Below are 20069 nucleotides of genomic sequence, written 5' to 3' on the forward strand. Positions count from 1 at the left end.
GTGAATGACTACTTTTAAAATCAGTATCTAAGCTTAAGAAACCCAAGTGTCATCCAAATAGACAATAATTTCCCAGTTTTCCACTGTGAACTAGGGAAGTCTATATTCTTAAAGTTATATATCTTAAATTTTTATTTTCATCTCTATATTCTTTAGATGACCAAGTATTTTGTATTTATTGGCTTATTTCCTTTCTTTGACTTTGTTTTTCCCTTTCCTCTTGCCAAAGGCCATTCAAGATGTCATACCACATCAAAAGACTTTTTTTCCCTTCTCAAATGTTGGAATGCTAATTCTTTAACAGGATCATAAGTTTAGAGCTGTTAAGGACCTAAAGTTTTGTCCAATTTTAATCCTCTTTGTTCAGGTTTGATGCTGAGACAAAATAAGGTACTCATGAGTCACCGAACATTTAGTAAAAGATGAGTTTTACTTTGCCAACATAGTAAAAAATATGTTAAAAGTATATACAGTCAGGATACAGTGGCTCTTCGTTTCTCTGGAAACATCCCCTTTTTTCCATCTGGAAAGATGCTGGTCAGGCATTCATCAGGATACTCTGTATCTCAGATACCCACCAAGGCTAAAAGCCCTGGATCTTTTTATTGGCAGATATAATTTATTTATAATAAAAAAGTTTACCTTTCAAAACATGCTCAACATTCAGATAGTAATAATAAATCCAAATTAAGTTGGCTTTTCCCATTTGTGTAAAACAAGATATTCTATCATTCTTTTTTTAAAAAGATGTTTTCTGCTAAATAATTAATAGAACAATTTGGTCCCATAAACTGTATCTTACTGTAATAGCTCAGATATGCTCCAGTGTGAAATAAAGATTTGATATTTATTTTGAAAATCTGCCATGATTTGAATTGAAAAAAAAATAGGGACATTATAGAGTAAGGGAAAAATGCTTCCCAAACTTCATGTAAATTCCAGACTAGAGTCATATGGATAAACAATTTATTGTACCAGACTTAAAAGGTTTCTACCTTTTAGGAAATGTCCTATTGGGTAAAGCAAGTCAGGAGAAACCAATCCCAGCTCATGCCAAGAGGGGTTCTTCCAGCCTTCCCCATGAGAATTCCACCTGTAATTCATGAATGTCAGCCCCAAATAATTACAAACTGGCATCATGGATCAATGGCTTTATATCATTCCTTGAAGATCATACCCAGAATTAGACCCAGAATAATATCAATTTCAGTCCCATGGGATCTAACAAGTTCCACTATTCATAACTTCATAGGTTTAGGTGGATTCAGTTACCTTTAAGGATCACAGATCCTTGATATAGATTAAAAAATATGAGGTATTTTATTTTTTATTTCTAAAACAAGCTATATTCTCAGATTAGCTCTGAAGGGGCTTTTTCCTTTTAGAGCTGCTTCTTAATAAAAACTCAATATAAAATAGAGGTATAGTAAGAATTAGTATTTTAAAAGTACACATTTCATTTTAAATTTAAGAGATTTTTAATTTTGTTGCATTATCTGGACTTGAATTGGAAAATGAATATCTTAATATTTTTTGAAATTTGTCACATCTCCTATTTAATCATATTATCATGATGAAAGAAGGTTAAAAAGTCTCTTATCTGTAATTCAACTTGACAATTCAAAATTATTCCTCACTACTAGGATTGATTACTTAATTAAAAATTACCAGTAGGGTTTATCTTCTTTTACATCCAAGTATATATCCTATCATATGAGTCATAGGCAGTCAATTTTATGACACAATATCATAGCCAGAATTATTCAGGTGGAAAATTTATCAAGATGGAGATAGGTCAAAAGAACACTCTCTTTACTTTTGCAAGGTCATTCTTTCAACTTTCCCAGGGACAGATATCCACCTATGGCAGTCCATTTATATCCTAGAATAGCAAATTGAAGCAAAATTTCACTAATAGCTGATACATAATTTTTTTCTCATATATTGACCTCAAAATTTTATTTAGAATTTTAAAATTATTAACAATTTTCATCCATTTGCTATCATTATCCCCTGCCTTGAGTTTGCAGATAAAGCCAAAGGGATGAGAATGATATTAGATTCTCCAATAGACTCCATATAAATCAAGTGGGTCATAACTGGGCAAAATTTACTAAGTGAAAGCTATGGTATTAAAGGGAACTGATACTTTAGAACTAGTTCAACTTTGGTCAAAGACTAACTTATGCACAACAATCGCTGTAAGTGCTCAAAGAGGGGATACAAGCTAGCAGACTATCAATATAACTTGAAACATAAGTTGATTAAAAACTACACAAGGTGGTTAAATTACTTTCATGTAAGTTGCCAATGTAGTAATGTCTGTAGTAATTCACCCTTGCTTGAATGAATCTACTATCCCTTGTGTGCCATACTGATCTTGCTTATGAACTAAAAAGGTTTATTTGAGAAAGAATGTCTTACCTATTTCAATCATTCAGATTATTTTTCTTCAGAAAGCTATTTGTATTTGTGTAGTTGTTTTGTATACTTCTTTTACCACAAGTTCATATGAACACAGTGAATAGTTGGTCCAAAATAATGACATCAGAAGATACAATTATATGAGTTTCCTAATGATCCCAAATGGCACCCACTAATTATTAAGAAGTTTCATTTGTTCACTTTTAGTGGGAGAGGTCCTCGATTGGCAGTACTAGAGTTTCACAGTCCCCCTAAGTAGAGCTTATCTCAAGAAACTTTACAAAGATCTCCTAAGAGGATTTTACCCTGTTTTTCTCCCATCAATAAGTAGTTTACTATTGTTATTCTAGTTTTTTAAAATATATTCTAACAATCATTGTAATGTTGTTGAAACTGAGGGAAGATAGATTAGATTTTTAATATTTTAGTAAGTGGAGAATTTAGACTATCGATTGAACAGGTCTCATGTCCAAAAGATGTTCGACCCCTCACTGGCTGAATGGAACTCTTGTCTCAAAGCATCTAGCACCCAGCAAGTAATTTCAGAGACTTTTATAGGGCTCCATCTATTAAAGAAACAAAGACAAGATGGGGCAGAGCAATGGGTAAATGGAAATTCCAGGAAAGAACTATAACTTTTAATTCTGACAGGTTGGGGGTCAAGAAGGTAGTTGAGCAGGAGATAGAGGTCTGAGACAGGAAATATCCAGGCATTTGAGATAAGCCATCTGGAGTTTTATGACTCTTTGGAATGTGAGAGTGGCCAGAGCTTTGAGGCCCCAATTCTTTCAGTCCCAATGGGGCAAGGAAGGGGGGTGGCCACAACAATTCTACTCAGGGATACTTGAGGCAGAACAATTCAGAGAAACTGAGGCTTTAAATAGAATTTTTAATAATGTAACAGTATCTAGATTAAAAAGAGGAAGAAATTTGCTTTAATAGATAATAATTTAGTTAAATAACTTTCAAACTTATCAATTATACAAAATAATTTATCTTATTACCCCAGGAATTTTCATGTTAATCGCAATAATTTATGTAGTGCCCAACATGTGCCAGGTTTTTCTGTTCCTTATAACTTGCTTAAGCCTATTTTTAGTAATACTTCAAAATGTTCAGTCTATACTTTCCTGATATTATTAACATTCCTTGCCAGTTAGGAAAAGTACCTATTGAAATACCGGGCGAGAGAAAATACAGAACAGTCAAAATAATGTAAATTTAAGAGCATTTATTACTAGCTGGCCAGCAACTGAGCCCCCCAGAACCAAACTAGGGGAGTCAGCATAGAGCAGTTTCAGAGACACATATTTAAAGAAAAAAAAAATCCACAAAAGAATGCTCTGAAATATTTATCACACTAAAAATTCCATTCCCAGACAGACGGCAAGGGTTAACAAGGAGGCAATATTTCTTTAAGTTTTATATTTGTCAAATTGTCAAGGTGTTAAGGTGGCACATCTGGGGGCTGTGTGTGCCTGCAATTGGAATGAAGAGCTGGCAACATAGTTCTAACTGCAAACAGAGCTGAAACCAAAATAATACTCTCACGGTCTCAGGGGTGCATAAGCAGGTTGGCATCTATTTCACTATAAATAGGATAACATTTTGCTCAATTGTTCCTACAATTCCTACAAGGTTGAGCACTATAGTACTCATCTTTACACAAACCAGGCACTATGTTTAGTACTTCAACAATTGTGGGTTTCTCCCAATAACCCTGTGAGATAGGTGCAAACTGATTAGATTACCTCATTTATTAGTATTTTAGCATCTCCAACTCAAAAAAATAAATAAATGAACATGAAAATAAAATATCTCCAATCCAATCAATTTTGATTTATAATCACTAGTGCTAATAACTACTGGTAAATAATTAAATTTTAAACATCATTTTAGATGGCTTATATTTAAAAAAAATTTTTTTCACGGTAACACTCCCTATTTCCCATTACATTCTTTGATTTACCCAAAGAGCCAAACCAATTCCTTTCAATTTTCTAAATTACTAATCCTTTAACATAACTATTGGAACTAGAGCACAAAGATAATCCTTTCAATCAATTAATAAGCATACATTTTAAGAAGCATATTTTGTAGCTTTTATTGATTGGAAAAGAAAAACATGCAGGAACTGTCAAAGGGCTATTGCTTAAGAATATTCCTAAATCAGGGCAGCTAAGGAGGCACAGTGGATAGTGTACCAGTCCTGAAGTCTGGAGGACCCGAGTTCAAATCTCATCTGGGACACTTGACATTTCCAAACTTGACATTTTCTAGACCATGGGTAAGTCATTTGACCCCAATTGCCTCAGGAAAAAAAAAAAAGGATATTCCTAAATCTTTTCTCTTTCATGGGATTAAGACCTCTGAAATTTCCTTTTCAATATTTATGCTGAAATTGCAAACAACTCCCAATTTTCTTTATCTACTCATCTTTAACTTGTCTTATTTCCTTATGCAACATTACTCTGTCTTTTACTAACTTAATTATTCTAGTAAACCCCTTTTTAGTTCTTTAGTGGTTACAAATACAAAATTTATGCCAATTTCTTTAAGGACTTTTGAGGAATTAGAATTGATTACCATCACACATAGATGTTGGTGGTAGTGGTTTGGTTTTTCAGTTGTTTTTTGTTTTGTAAGTGATTGGCAAATAAACTCAAAAACAACTCAACATAAGTTTCTCATTGTAGTATGTCACAGTTTTAGCAAGCAAGATGACTTTAGAGAAGAAAACCTCTATCTCCCCCAAAGTTAACCTTTTTTTATGCTTGAAAAGCATTCATCTAACTTTTTTGTCAGTGCACAAGGGGATCACCCAAAGCTCAACTTTGACACAGGAATGTAACAGGAATTGCACTATTGAAAAACTATCTGATAGAGTGTATTTTTCTGAAGGGTTCAAGGAATGACTTTTTCTTTTTCCTTTTAAATCACTCAAAATTAAGTGTACTTATTTTGTTAAATAATTTTGCAAGTTTTCTTTTTCCCTCTCAAAATGTCAGCATTTTTTAATTTTTATAAATCTCATGCTCAACTTAATTTATCTTTTCTAATCTGGGTATCCTCCATTAGTTTGCACTGAGTTTATTTCTATATCTGTCTTTTTTGGTGCCCTCAGACTGAAAAGGTAAATGAAGGATAAATAAAATCTAATTCTACTGATTTTTATATTTTTTTGAAAATGGTTCAAAATTTCCTTGTTCTGTCTTCTAATAATAAAAATTCTTTCCTATACCAAACTTATACTAACTTTAAGTATAACTTTATTCTACATAAAATTAAAACTTCTTTTATATTTTGATATCCCAAAAGTTCAGATATAGAGAATGGCTTAGGTGAAACTTTTCTATGTTTAATGTTTTCTTTTTGAATTCTGAGTTGTGAAATTATTTAAGCTCACGGGATTTTAAATTTAGTTTCTCTTATACTATTTCTTAAATTTTTCCTATTTCACTGAATCTTTCCTGAACACATCTAATGATTAGTAAGACAATTCTTAAAATGTAAATCAATCTCTAGTAATTTAAAAGATCTCATTAAGGAATAACTGATCCATGAATTTTTGTTGTTGTTTTCATTAAACTCCACAGAATTTAGTAATATCCCATGAAGTCATCAAAATACTCTATAAAGACATCCAAATTATAATTTTAAAAAGAAAAAATTTGATTATTCATCCTCTTCCTTTTTTTATACATTTGATTTCCATTTTTTTGTGTCTTAGTTTTCAATTAGTTTTTACATCTCTCTTTCATCTCAATAATCTCTAATATGACTAGTGTTGGAAACAGAGAAAAAAGAAAAGTTTGTCCTTTTTTAAACCTTTTGTTTTGAAAGTTTATTTTTTAATAGTCTGTTTCTTTAGGTTGTTCATGTCTAGAGAAAAGGCATAAGTAAAACATCTGCTAGCTATGAGTTAGCACAAAGCACAAATAGCACAGACAAAATAGACACATATTTCTCATTTTCTTAAAGATTTTCCTGATTGTATAAGGTTCCTTCTATCTGATGTGTAACAAACCCTCAATACCTAAACCTAATTTTGTCATTTATAAAACTGCACGCATAGAACATATAAACAATGAACAACATTAAATCAGGCCTGAAGTTCTCTTTTTCTAAAGGAGATTTTGAAGTCAAGATCCCCAATTGCCTCCTCTATTTCATATAGAACTTATGACTAACTTGTACCTGGGGTCCTTCTTTCAGTCTAAAATAATCCGTCTTTTTGTTAATTATGTTAATGCTTTTAGAATCTTATCAATAAAACATGTAATTTAATCCATTTAAGTGAACTTTTTATTTAGAATAAGTCCTAATAAGCAGAAAAACTTGTTAAATTTTTATTCTTCTAGACTTTTTGCAAAAATGTAATCAGAAAAGCTGAAAATGATGAAGAATATAGCAATGTTAGTAGTTCATTTGTCCTAAGTGGATTTTGAGAAATTGTTCAATAAAATTCTATAATTCCCTAAGTAATCAAAAATTCCATGCTTTTGACCACAACAATTCCCTAATCCTTTGTATTTTCAGACCACATTTTGCACAGCTTAATAGTCCTTTCTCACCCTTAGACAAGGAGTCCATTTCTGTCCCAAATGGATCCTATAAGATGCATTTCTCCTCTTATGCCTGACCCCATTTTCCTGTAGGTATCCCTGACCAAGAGCCACACTTCTTTGGAAGAACTTCCTGAAAGAGAATTGGACTAGATTCCCAAGGACCCCCTCCCTATTGTCTATTCCTTCTGAGAAGTTCCTAAATTGAAGGTTCTGGAGATTACCTCCTTCAAATATGAAGCAAAGGGGGTAATTTCCTACCCATCTGAGACTCTTCTACATGAGTGACTTTATCATAGGACAGTAAAATTCAAGGATTATTTTTTTGGAGAGGGGAAGAGGTGGGTGGTGCAAATTCTCTTTCAATTCTAACTCTCTAGGGTCCTAAGACTGGTCTAAAAATCTTTTATAAGGGAACTTTCAGCAAAATTTATACCTACTAACTTTAAAACTTCCTGAAAATTTAGTTCTGATTATCAATGATTGATTTAATCCTAAACAAATAAAAGCAAAATTAAAATTTCCTTTCCTCATCTCTGTAAAACTAAAATGAGCCTTTTTCTCAGGTCATTAGAAGGCAGGATTGTTTCCTGGATGATTATATATCTTGACAGCTCATTGTTGAGGTGGGGAATCTCTTCCCCAAGGCTGTTGGTTCTAGCCAAATTGCTGATCTCTCACTCTGGTAGTAGAGCACTTGAGTTGGGGAATCTTTCTCCTAAATCCTACCTATCAAGGGGCTGATCCTAGGATGGTTTTCTTACCCTGCTATGAGCCACTGAAAGTTCCCTCTCAACAAATTTAAGAAATTTCCCCACTAATGACAAAAATGATTTAATTACTCCTTGTTAAAATAATTCAAAGAGGAAAAGACTCTTTTTTAATACTGCCAACAAGAAGTTTTAAAATTAGTGAGGTGACTAGTTGGCTGAAAATAAGGATTTAGCAATTCCACTGCTGAATCTTTCGGATCTTAACAAAATGAAAAAAAAATGGAGAGGAAAGAATAACTTGTGAATAAAAAGTTAAAATTATGGCCATATAATTTTTAATAGAATTTGAGTACTCTGAAACTTATAAATTTAGACAGACTAGTCACAAGTTCAGATACTCTCTCTTAGCTTGGAGACCCTTCTTAAAGAAAGTGAATTTAGGATTGGAAATCTATGGCAAAGACATGTTTAAAACCTGGACAAAACTTGTTGTGGCTTTCTGAGGATAGTGAACTCTGTAGAACACAAGCCCAGCAAAATAGGCAACCTAGAGTTAATATAACAGTCACCTTTGAACAACTAGCAGGTATAGGGACTTATGCAGACACTTTAACACATATTGATTACCTTTTGGCAACATATGAGCAAATTGCTTCTGCTGCTATCAAAGTATGCAGCACCCTCCCAGGGAAAAAAGGTAGAGGGGAAGCCTTCACGAAAATAGTACAAGGTCCAAATGAATCCTTTGCTGATTTTGTGGGACAGCAGACAGCTGTTCTACAAATTATTGGTGAAAATGTAGCAACAGAAATTATAAGACAACTTGCTAGAGAAAATGCTAATGAGATTTTGTAGAAGAATTATATTGGGATTACACAAGGATGCTCCTTTAAAGGAGATCATAAGACACTGTGCCCCAGTGAGCACAAATGCCTTTTATACACAGGCTATGATGGAGACTTCTCAAGATCTGGACATGGAAAGACAGAGGCCCTTTAGGCAAGGGACTTCCAAAGAGACTTGCCAATGCTTTCAATGTGGTAAAGTAGGGCATCTGAAAGCTCAATGTTGCCATAGAAGGCAGGGTGAGAAAACGAGACCCAAAACTCTATGTCCAAAATCTAACAGAGGCTTACACTGGGCATTTGAATGTAGAATGACTCAGAGAAACAGAAAGCAAGGCCCACCTCTGGGGCCCGAGGCCAAAAAACACTTGGGTCATGACGGCAGCTGATGTTATATCCAAAGAGCCTTTAAAAGTTCAGTACTCATGACTTCCACTCAGGATGGTAGAGAGGACGCATGCATTTATCTAAGCTTTTCATTGCCCTCAGAATACTTTTTCTTTTTTTTTTCCCATGATACAGCCTTTAAATTAGTGCTTGACTGAAAAAACCCACAAATACATTACCAACAGAAGATATCCTCAAAAATCACCAGAAAAGGGCTGTTTTTGCTTGCAGGCAGGGACTGTTACACCAGGCACAGACTGCAGGCAGGCAGCAAGAGCACAGAAGGCAGCTCACACTGAGCAGACTAGAGGGGACAGAGTTTGGCTCAGCCCTTGGAAAATTTTACCCAGTGTGAACTTCTTTGCCCTGGCAGCAAGCCAGTAGATCAGCAGAAAAGCCACAAACACAGGGGATAAAGACTTCAATCCCAAAACACTGGGGTCTCTCAGGACCTGACCACACCCACCCAACAACCAAAGTGACTCAGCACACTCTCAGAGTCTCAGAGAGTAACAGCTGTGCAGACTCAGCCCGGCCATGGCTGTTCCACTGCTACTTCATTGCTACCTCCTGTAGTCTGTAGAGGATGCTTGGGAATAACATACTGCCCAAAAGGCAGGTGGCATTTGCTTTTTGTTTGTTTGTTTTCTTTGATTCATTTTTTGTCAAAATGAGCAAAAAATTAAAGAGCACTCTAACTATAGGTAGCTTCTATACAAATAGAGAGCAGACTTCAAACCCTGAGGAGAATAAAAACAGTGTATCCAGATGCATCCCCAAAGGAGGATATGATCTGGTCCCCACAACACAAGACTCTCATAGAAGAAATTAAAAAGGCTCTTACAAGAGAGTTAGAAGAAAAATGGGGAAAGGGAAGGGAAGGGCAAGAAAGTTTAGATAAATCATCCAACTCATTTAAAGATAGAGTGGATGAAGAAATCAAATCCCTAAAAACCAGAATTAGTGAACTGGAAAAGGGAAACAATTCCAAGGAAAACAGAATTAGTGAATTTGGTAAAAAAAAAAAAAAAAAAAAAAAAAAAGCTCTCTAAAAAATAAAATTGGTGAAATGGAAAAAAAATTCCATACAATAAAACTCACTTAAAAATTCAATTGGACAATTACAAAAAGAAATTTTTAAAAAGTGCAGAAAATAATTCATTAAAAATCAGAATTGAACAAATGGAAATGAATGACTCGAGAATCAGTCAAGCAAAACTAAAAAAAATGAAACAATGGAGAAAAATGTTAAATACCTACTTGGGAAAACAACAGATCTGGAAACTAGATCTAGGAGAGATAATCTGAGAATTATTGGACTTCCTGAAAATTATGATGAAAAATGAACTGCCCAGATCTTATAGAAACAGAGAGTATAATAGGACATTGAAAGAATTCATTGATCATCTACTGAAAGAGACCCCAAAATCAAAATTCCAAGAAATACTATAGCTAACTTCTAGAACTACCAGACTAAGAAAAAAATACTATAAGCTGCTAAAAAAAAAAAAAAAAATCAATTCAAATATAAAAGAGCCACAATCAGGATTACTCAGAATCTAGCTGCATCCACATTAAAGGATTGAAGGGCCTGGAATCTGAAAGGCTAAGTAACTTGCTATGCAGACAATAATAACTTACCCAGCCGAAATGAGCATTTTTTTTCCAGGGAAGAAGATGGACATTCAATGAAATAGTTGAATTTCATCTATTTCTTATGAAAAAACCGGGACTAAACAAAAAGTTTGATCTCCAAATTACAGGACTCAAGAGAAACATAAAAAGGTAAAAAGAAATCTTGGGAACTATATTTCTGTTATGAATCTATATAAAGAACACATATATAATTTGGTTTTGTAGTTATAATATAAAAAAGAGACTAGAAGTGGAAAGGAAATTGTACCAGAAAAAAGGTAAAGTGGGGGTGCTACATCTCACAAAGAGGCAAAGAAAACCTATTATATCTGAGGGAAAGAAGGGGAGGGGGATGAACATAATGTGTATCTTACTCTCATCAGAATTGGCTAAAAGAGAAAAATATTAGACATATTTGATTTACAGAGAAACTTCTGCCACATCATTGAAAAGTGGTGGAGAAAAAGTGAAAAGGGAAGGAGTTAGCTACATGGAAGGGAACACAGAAATTGTGCGGAAAAGGAATATGAAAAAGGGAAGAACTTTAAGGTGGGGGGAGGGATCCCAAAAAGGGAGGGCTGTGAGAAGCAAGTGGTGCTTACAAATTTGATACTGGGAAGTAGGGTAAGGCAAAATAAAGGAGAAAAGCCTAAGCAGGGGTTAACATGATGGCAAAAAATACAGAATTATTCATTTTAACCATAAATGTGAATGGGGTAAACTCCCCCATAAAGAGGAAGCAGTTAGCAGATTGGTTTAAAAGACAGAATCCTACAATATATTATTTACCGGAAATACACTTGAAGCAGGATGGCACACACAGAGTAAAGATAAAAGGCTAGAGCAGAATCTACTATACTTCAGGTGAAATAAAAAAAAAAAAGCAGGGGTAGCCATCCTGATCTCAGATCAAGCAAAAGCAAAATTAATCTAATTAAAACAGATAAGGAAGGAAATTATATCTTCCTAAAGAGTAACATAGATAATGAAGCAATATCAATATTAAACATATATGCACCAAGTAGTATACCATCTAACTTCTTAAAACAGAAGTTAAGAGAGTTGCAAGAAGAAATAGACAGCAAAACTATAAGAGTGGGAGATCTCAACTTTGCATTGCCAGAATTAAATAAATGAAACCACAAAACAAATAAGAAAGAAGTCAGAGGTAAGTAGAACACTAGAAAAGTTAGGTATGATAAATCTTTGGAGAAAACTAAATGGAAACAGAAAGGAGTATACTTTCTTCTCAGCAATTCATAGAACCTATACAAAAATTGACCATATATCAGGATACAAAAACCTCAAATTCAAATGCAGAAAGGCAGAAATAGTAAATGCATCCTTTTCAGATCATGATGCAATGAAAATTACATTCAATAAAAAGCCAGGGGAAAATAGACCAAAGAATAATTAGAAACTAAATAATCTCATCCTAAAGAATGGGTGAAGCAGAAAATTATAGACATTAGTATTTTCACCCAAGAAAATGACAATAATGAGACGTTATACCAAAATATATGGGATACAGCCAAAGTGGTAATAAGGGGAAATTTTATATTTCTAGAGGCCTATTTGCATAAAATAGAGAAAGAGAAGGTCAATGAATGCAACTTGCAACTAAAAAACCTAGAAAAGGAACAAAGTAAAAACCCCCAGGCAAACACTAAACTAAACTAAAATTCTCAAAATAAAAGGAGAAATTAATAAAATTGTAAGTAAAAATAACTATTGAATTAATAAAACTAAGAGTTGATTTTATGAAAAAAACAACAAAATAGATTTGATTTAAAAAAGGAAAGAGGAAAATCAAATTGTTAGTCTTAAAAATGAAAAGGGAGAACTCACCACTAATGAAGAGGAAATTAGAGCAATAATTAGGAATTACTTTGCCCAACTTTATGCCAATAAATTCTATAATTTAAGTGAAATGGAAGAATACCTTCAAAAATATAGCTTGCCCAGATTAACAGAGGAAGAAGTAAATTGGTTAAACAGTCCCATTTTTGAAAAAAAAAAAAAAAATAGAACAATCTATCAATCAAGTGTATAAGAAAAAATCCCCAGGACCAGATGGATTTATATGGGAATTCTACCAAACATTTAAAGAACAATTAACTTCAATGCTGTATAAACTATTTGAAAAAATAGGGATTGAAGGAGTACTGCCAAATTCCTTTTATGAGACAGACATGTACTAATACCTAAACCACGTAGGTTGAAAACAGAGAAAGAAAGTTTTAGACCAATCTCCCTGATGAATATTGATGCAAGAATCTTAAATAAAATATTATCAAAAAGATTACAGAAAATCATCCCCAGGATGATACACCAGGAATGCATGGCTGGTTCAATATTAGGAAAACTATTAACATAATTGACTATACCAATAACCAAATTAACAAAAACCATATGATAATCTCAATTGATGCAGAAAAAGCATTTGATAAAATCCAACATCCATTCCTAATAAAAATACTTGAGACTATAGGAATAAATAGACTTTTCCTTAAAATAGTCAGGTGCATCTATTTAAAACCATCAGTAAGGATCATATGTAATGGGGATAAACTTAAACCATTCCCAATAAGATCAGGAGTGAAACAAGGCTGCCCACTATAGCCATTACCATTCAATATTGTATTAGAAATGCTAGCTTCAGCAATAAGAGTTGAGAAAGAGATTAAAGGAATTAGAGCAGGTAATGAGGAAATCAAATTATGACCCTTTGCAGATGATATGATGCTATACATAGAGAACCCCAGACATTCTACTAAAAAGCTATTAGAAATAATTCACAATATATGAATATTATGGAATATCATTGTTCTGTAAGAAATGACCAACAAGATGATTTCAGAGAGGCCTGGAGAGACTTGCATGAACTGATGCTGAGTGAAATGAGTAGGACCAGGAGATCATTGTATACCTCAACAACAATATTATGATGATTAATTCTGATGGATGTGGTCATTTTCAACAATGAGATGAACCAAATCAGTTCCAATAGAGCAGTATTGAACTGAACCAGCTACACCCAGCAAAAGAACTCTGGGAGATGACTATGAACCATTATGTAGAATTCCCAATCCCTCTATTTTTGTCCGCCTGCATTTTGGATTTCCTTCACAGGATAATGGTACACTATTTCAAAGTCTGATTCTTTTTGTACAGCAAAACAACTGTTTGGACATGTATACATATACTGTATTTAATTTATACTTTAACATATTTAACATGTATTGGTCAACCTGCCATCTGGAGGGGGGTGAAGGAGGGGAAAAATTAGAACAAAAGGTTTGGCAGTTGTCAGTGTTGTAAAATTATGCATGCATATATCTGATAAATAAAAAACTATTGAAGAAAAAAAAAAGAAATAATCCACAACTTTAGCAAAGTTGCAGGATACAAAATAAATCCACAATAAGTTCAAAAATAGCATTTTTGTATATCACCAACAAAATCTGATAGCAAGAGATACAAAGAGAAATTCCATTCAAAATAACTGTTAGCATAAAATATTTGGGAAAGTCAGGAATTATATGAGCAAAACTACAAAACAATTTCCACACAAATAAAGTCAGGTTTAAACAATTGGAAAAATATTAAGTGCTCTTGGATAGACCGAGAGAATATAATAAAGATGACAATACTCCCTAAACTAATCTATTTATTTAGTGCTATACCAATCAGACTCCCAAAAAACTATTTTAATGATCTAGAAAAAATAACAAAATTCATATGGAAGAAGAAATGGTCAAGAATTTCAAGGGAACTAATGAAAAAAAAAAATCAAATGAGGGTGGCCTAGCGTACCTGATCTAAAACTATATTATAAAGCAGTGTTATGACATAATTACAACATTAAACAGAACATTTAACATAGACAGAGTAGGGGCTATTTGGAAACCTAAAATAGCCCTGAGGGAAGTTGTTACAGCTCAAGAGTCTTCTCTCCCAGAATCCAGAGCTTTTTAGGCTTCCAGCCTTTGTTTGGTGCATTTCTCTGCCTTCACAGAGAATAAATTATCTGTCTTTTAGTCAGTAATGTTTGTAGGACCTAGAATACTAAGGCCAGAAGACTTTAGAATCATTGATTGTTAGAACAGAAACACTCTTAACATTGGGGCGGGGGGAACTTCTTTAGTACTGTTTCCCCTGGAAGCTATACTCCAGTCAACACCACCATCAATCAGATCAGGAATTGCTATAGTAGATGGATCAGATAACTCCAAATCAGAGAAATGCAAATTTAGAGAACTCTGAGATACCACTACACACTTGTCAGATTGTAAAGGCCAATGTTGGAAGGGATGTGGGAAAAAATGGGACATAGATACATTGTTGTGGAACTGTGAATGGATCTAACCATTCTGAAGAGCAATTTGGAACTATGCTCAAAAAGTTATCATACTGTGCATACCCCTTTGATCCAGCAAGGGACTCACATGTGCAAAAACATTTGTAGCAGCCCTTTTTGTAGAGACAAGAAACTGAAAACTGAGTGGATGCCCATCATTTGGAGAATGGCTGAATAAGTTATAGTATATGAATGTTATGGAATATTATTTTTCTGTAAGAAACGGCCACCAGAATGATTTCAGAGAGGCCTGGAGAGATTTAAATGTACTGATGCTAAATGAAATAAGCAGAACTAGGAGATCATTATACACAGCAACGATCATTTCTATGATGTGACTCTCTTCAACAATGAGATGATTCAAACCAGTGCAGTTCAGTGATGAAGAGAACCATCTATACCCAGAAAGAAGACCATGGGAACTGAGGGTAGACCACTCTCTCTGTTATTGATTGCTTGCATTTTTTTTCTGTATTTTTCTTCCTTCTTGATCTGAATTTTCTTGTGCAGCAAGATAACTGTATAAATATGTATACATATATTGGATTTAACATATATTTTAACATAAAAAGGTAATTGACTATGAATAAACTTAGTATTATAATAACTAAAAAAGAAAGAAAGAAAGAAAATCCCAAATGGGATCATGAAGAGTTGGATATGATTGAAATGATTTAACAGCAGCAGAAGTTAAAAAAGACAGTAGTAGCAATAATGATTTCAAATATGCAAAAGCAAAAAGAGTTAAAAGAGATAATCAGGGAAATTGCATTTTGCTAAAAGACAATGAAGTAATAGGGGAAAATTTATAGCAAGTTTCTGTGACAAAAACCTGATTTCTCAAATATATAAGAAGCTAAGGAAAATTTATACAAATAAAAGTCATTCCTCCAGTGATAAATGGTCAAAGGATATGAATAGGCAATTTTCATCAGAAGAAATCTATATTAATTGGTAAGAAGAAATCTATAAGCCATGAAAAAAATGTTCCAAACCAATATGGAACACAGAAATTAGAGAAACTAGAACAACTCTGAGATACCACTTCATACCTATTAGAAATGACAAATATTGGAGGGAATGAAAGGAAGTAGGGACACAATTGCATTGTTGTTGGAATTGTGAATTGGTCCAATCATTCTGATGAATAATTTGGCATTAAGTCCAAAGTGCTATAAAATTATGCAGACCCTTTCATCTTGCAATGTTGCTACTAAGTTTGTACCTCAAAGAGGTCAAAGAAAAGAACAGACCTATATGTACAAAAATATTTATAGCAGCTCTTTTTTGGGGTGGCACAGAATGGAAAACAGTGGGTATGGAATTCAATTGAACATAAAGTGACATATGATTGTGGTGAAGTATGATTACTATAAGAATGATTGGGGGGGAGGGAGTTTTAGGAGAAAAAAACCTTACAAGACCTCTATGAGCTGATACAAAAGTGAAATGAAAAGAAGTGAAGCATCAGTAACAATAATGTAATAATGATCAATCAAATACTTGACTACTCTGATCAATACAAAAGATTCAAGATAATTCCAAAGGATTCACAAACAATAAAATGTTGTTTACCTCCAGAGGTAAATTGATATACTCATAGTGCAAATTGAACTATAATTTTTTCATTTTATTTTACTTTTTACTTTTTTTGTAATATGGCTAATATGAAAATATGGTTTTCATGATTTTGCATATATAATTGATATTTTGTTTGCTTTTTAACTTGGGAAGGAGAAGAGATTTGAGAATTCAAAGTTTAAAAGAAAAAAATGTCAAAAATAAAAATTTAAAAACCAATAAGAGCAAACAACAAACAAAAGGAGGCAAGAAAGCAGGGGAAAGAGACTGACACTTTGGTGAACTTGTAGAGTAGAAACTAGACAAAATGGCAAATGCAAAGTAGTGTTACTTGAGTACAATTTCTTCTCACCATCAAAAAAACCCCCCAACAAAACATTAGCAGTACTTTGATATTCTACCATTGAGCTCTCAAATTAGAGAATAGAAGATGCTGAAGGATGAGGTATCAATAAAGGTTAGTGTTAGCAGCAAAGTGGTGAGATTTTATCCTGGAAGAAATTCCTTTGAATTGAAACCAAACAGAGGATCAGATGGAAAATGGAATGGGAATACAAACATGTATCCTACTAGTGTATCATTATATAGTAAGTTTGAATCAACTCTTCTTCTGGACATTATGGATATTTGTTAGAAAGTGTACAGCAGGTTTAAGGGGGAATGTTTTGTGGCTATTATGTAATCTGAATAAATGCTTCCATTAAGAGCAAATTAAGTGTCTTAAATGAGAAGTGCACTAATTAGGGCTTATGACCTTCAGTGTTTGTATCCTAGACTCCTGGAATATCTCTAGAACCTGGGAACCCAATCCACAAGTGCTGTTGAGATTGTTTTGGTAATCAAGAAGTGTTATACTTTCTCTTAAAAACGAGATTTAGTAAAAACATATGTAGCATCACTTAACAAAACAACATTGAGAATTTCAAAAACAGATTTTGTTCATCTATAAACAGTCAAGTTATTTTTTATTTTTCCATTAACATGCAATTTAAAGTGAATTTGTCCCTTCTATTAGTCTTCTCTCCCCTCCTTCCCTTTCTTGCCAAACTGAGCAAATAGAAAATACAAACCTGAAAAATAAAACCCTCAATACACAGCTACACCAATTCCCACATTAGCCATGACCAAAAATATAGGCCTATTTCTATAGGAACATATTTCTATATTCCAAGTTCATCACCACTCTATGAAAAGGTAAGTGTCTCATATTCATATTTAGGAATTCCTGGCATTGGTCAGAGTTCTAAAGGTTTTTCCCCCCTCTATTATATTATCATCATCATATACATACATACACATACATATAATCTCATCATTATATATTTTTATAATCATACTTACTTTGCTATGCATTATTTCACATCTTCCCTAAATTATGTGTTTCATCATTTCTTATTGCACAATGTTCTATTACATTTGTGTAATAATTTGGTTAGACATTTTTAAAGAAGAGGATAAATCCTTAGTTTCCAATTTTGGCTATCATGGAAAGAGTTGCTAACTTTTTTTTGCTATATATATGGATAATTTTCTTTCTTTTGATATCTTAGGGTATACATAGTATAATGAGGCTAAAGGGTAATTTGGAAACTTTCTGAACAGAGTTCCAAATTGCTGAAGCAGTCCATTATTGTAGGGCCAGATTTACAACTCTACTAGCAGTGCCTATTTTCCCACAGTCACAGTCCATTTTTATAATTTATTATTTCTTCCACATTTATCATTATCTTATTATTATCTTCTTTTGATTCTTTGTCATTGTGATTAATGCAAAGTGAAATCTCAACATTGTTTTAACACTTTATAATATTTAATTATAAATAACTTGTTTTTTTCCTTAAATATTTTTGGGAGTACATTTGAATTCCAAGCTGCTGTTTTCCTCCTAGCCAACATTTAACACAAACATATATATATATATATATATATATATATATATATATATATATATATATATATATATATATATATATATATATATATGTATATATGTATATATATATGTATATATATATATATAGCTTAATTACTTACTCTTTGAACAATATTGCTTATATTCTCTTCTGCTAATTTCACTCTCAATTATTTCAAGCAAGTCTTTCCATATTTTCTTAAAACCAACCTGCTCTTCATTTCTTTCTTTAAAAAAAAAAAAAACCCTAAGTATAAAAGTACAATTTATTATGGTAAAAAAAACCTAGTAATCATGATCTCAGACAAAGTTAAAGCTAAAATGGATTTAATTAAGAGAGAAAAATAGAAAAACTACACTATATGTCAGCAATTTCTTCCTAGGATAGTTAGAGAATTATCCTGCTGGTACACCCAATGCAGTTCTCATTTTTCATTTTGCAATTTCTGAATTTCCCCATCATTTTCATCATATCAGTCTTGATGTTTTCAAGGGTTCTGACCCAAATGAGCAAATGCCTAAAAGGCAAAATTAAAGTGAAGGGAATGTTGGTAAATGATTTTTTTTTGTTTTTTTGTAGCCTCCAAAGCAGAGATGCAACTAAATATGCAATAATTTTCTGCTGCTTGTGATAATTTTGGTCTAACACCAAGAAAATACAGGTCTTCATCTGAGATACCACTACACATCTCTCAGATTGGCTAAGATGACAGGTAAATATAATGAGGAATGTTGGCAGGGATGTGGGAAAAACTGGGACACTAATACATTGTTGGTGGAATTTAATGTTGTTTTAGATCATAAAAATAGATAGTAAAAATATAAGTATGACAGTCAAAACAGACACAGGAACTATATGAACATAAAACTTTTTATACAAATAAAGTCAGATTTAAATAATAGGAATATTTATTGTTCCATGAGTAGGATATTCATTCTTTATTGAAATTGTCAATGTGATTTTCACTATCCTTAGTCATGAATTCTTAATAAATCCAAATAATAATATCTTTCTTATATCTTTAATTTAGTTGTAAAGTTATTGTTTATATTCAAGTAATGTATCCATTTGGAACTTATATTGGTATATGGTGTGAGATTGGTCTCAACGTAATTTATGCCAGATTTCTGTCTATTGTCCCCAAAAGCTTATGTCAAGTAGCGAGTTTTCTTCCTAGTAACTATTAAAGTTTAACAAATACTATGCTATTAGTTTATTTGATTCTGTACATTGTGTGCCTAATGTATTTCACTTATAGACATCCCTTCTCTTTAGCAGTACTAAATTCTTTCAATGATTACTATTTTGTAGTATAATTTAAGATTTAGGGCTTTCAACATTTTAAATTATTGTCTTTGATTTTATTGGTTTTTTATTTACAAAACATATTCATGGGTAATTTTCCCAACATTGATCCTTGTAAAGCCTTTTGTTCCAAATTTTTCCCCTTCTTCCTCTCACCTTTCCCCTAGCTGGCAGTTAGTCCAATACATGTAAATACATGTTAAATCCAATATATGTATACATATTTATACAGTTATCTTTCTGCACAAGAAAAAGTCAGATCAGGAAGAAAGAAAAAGAAAAACTGAGGAAAACAAACAACATGTAAGCAAATAACAACAGAGAGAGTGAGAATGCTACAT

At 32.8% G+C, this 20069-nt stretch overlaps 1 protein-coding gene across 1 annotated transcript in view; it reads left to right on the plus strand.

The window, feature by feature from the left end:
* Positions 1-19132, plus strand: part of AUH (AU RNA binding methylglutaconyl-CoA hydratase) — a 222321-nt gene extending 203189 nt beyond the window's left edge. Inside the window, exon 9 of the mRNA XM_074280676.1 lies at positions 19003-19132. Within this exon, the coding sequence (XP_074136777.1) occupies positions 19003-19026 (24 nt within the window). The 3' untranslated portion in view covers positions 19027-19132. The remainder of the gene's footprint in view (positions 1-19002) is intronic.
* Positions 19133-20069: the final 937 nt, after the last annotated feature.

Source organism: Sminthopsis crassicaudata, chromosome 1, assembly GCF_048593235.1.
Source record: "Sminthopsis crassicaudata isolate SCR6 chromosome 1, ASM4859323v1, whole genome shotgun sequence".
Classification (NCBI taxonomy): Eukaryota; Metazoa; Chordata; class Mammalia; order Dasyuromorphia; family Dasyuridae; genus Sminthopsis; species Sminthopsis crassicaudata.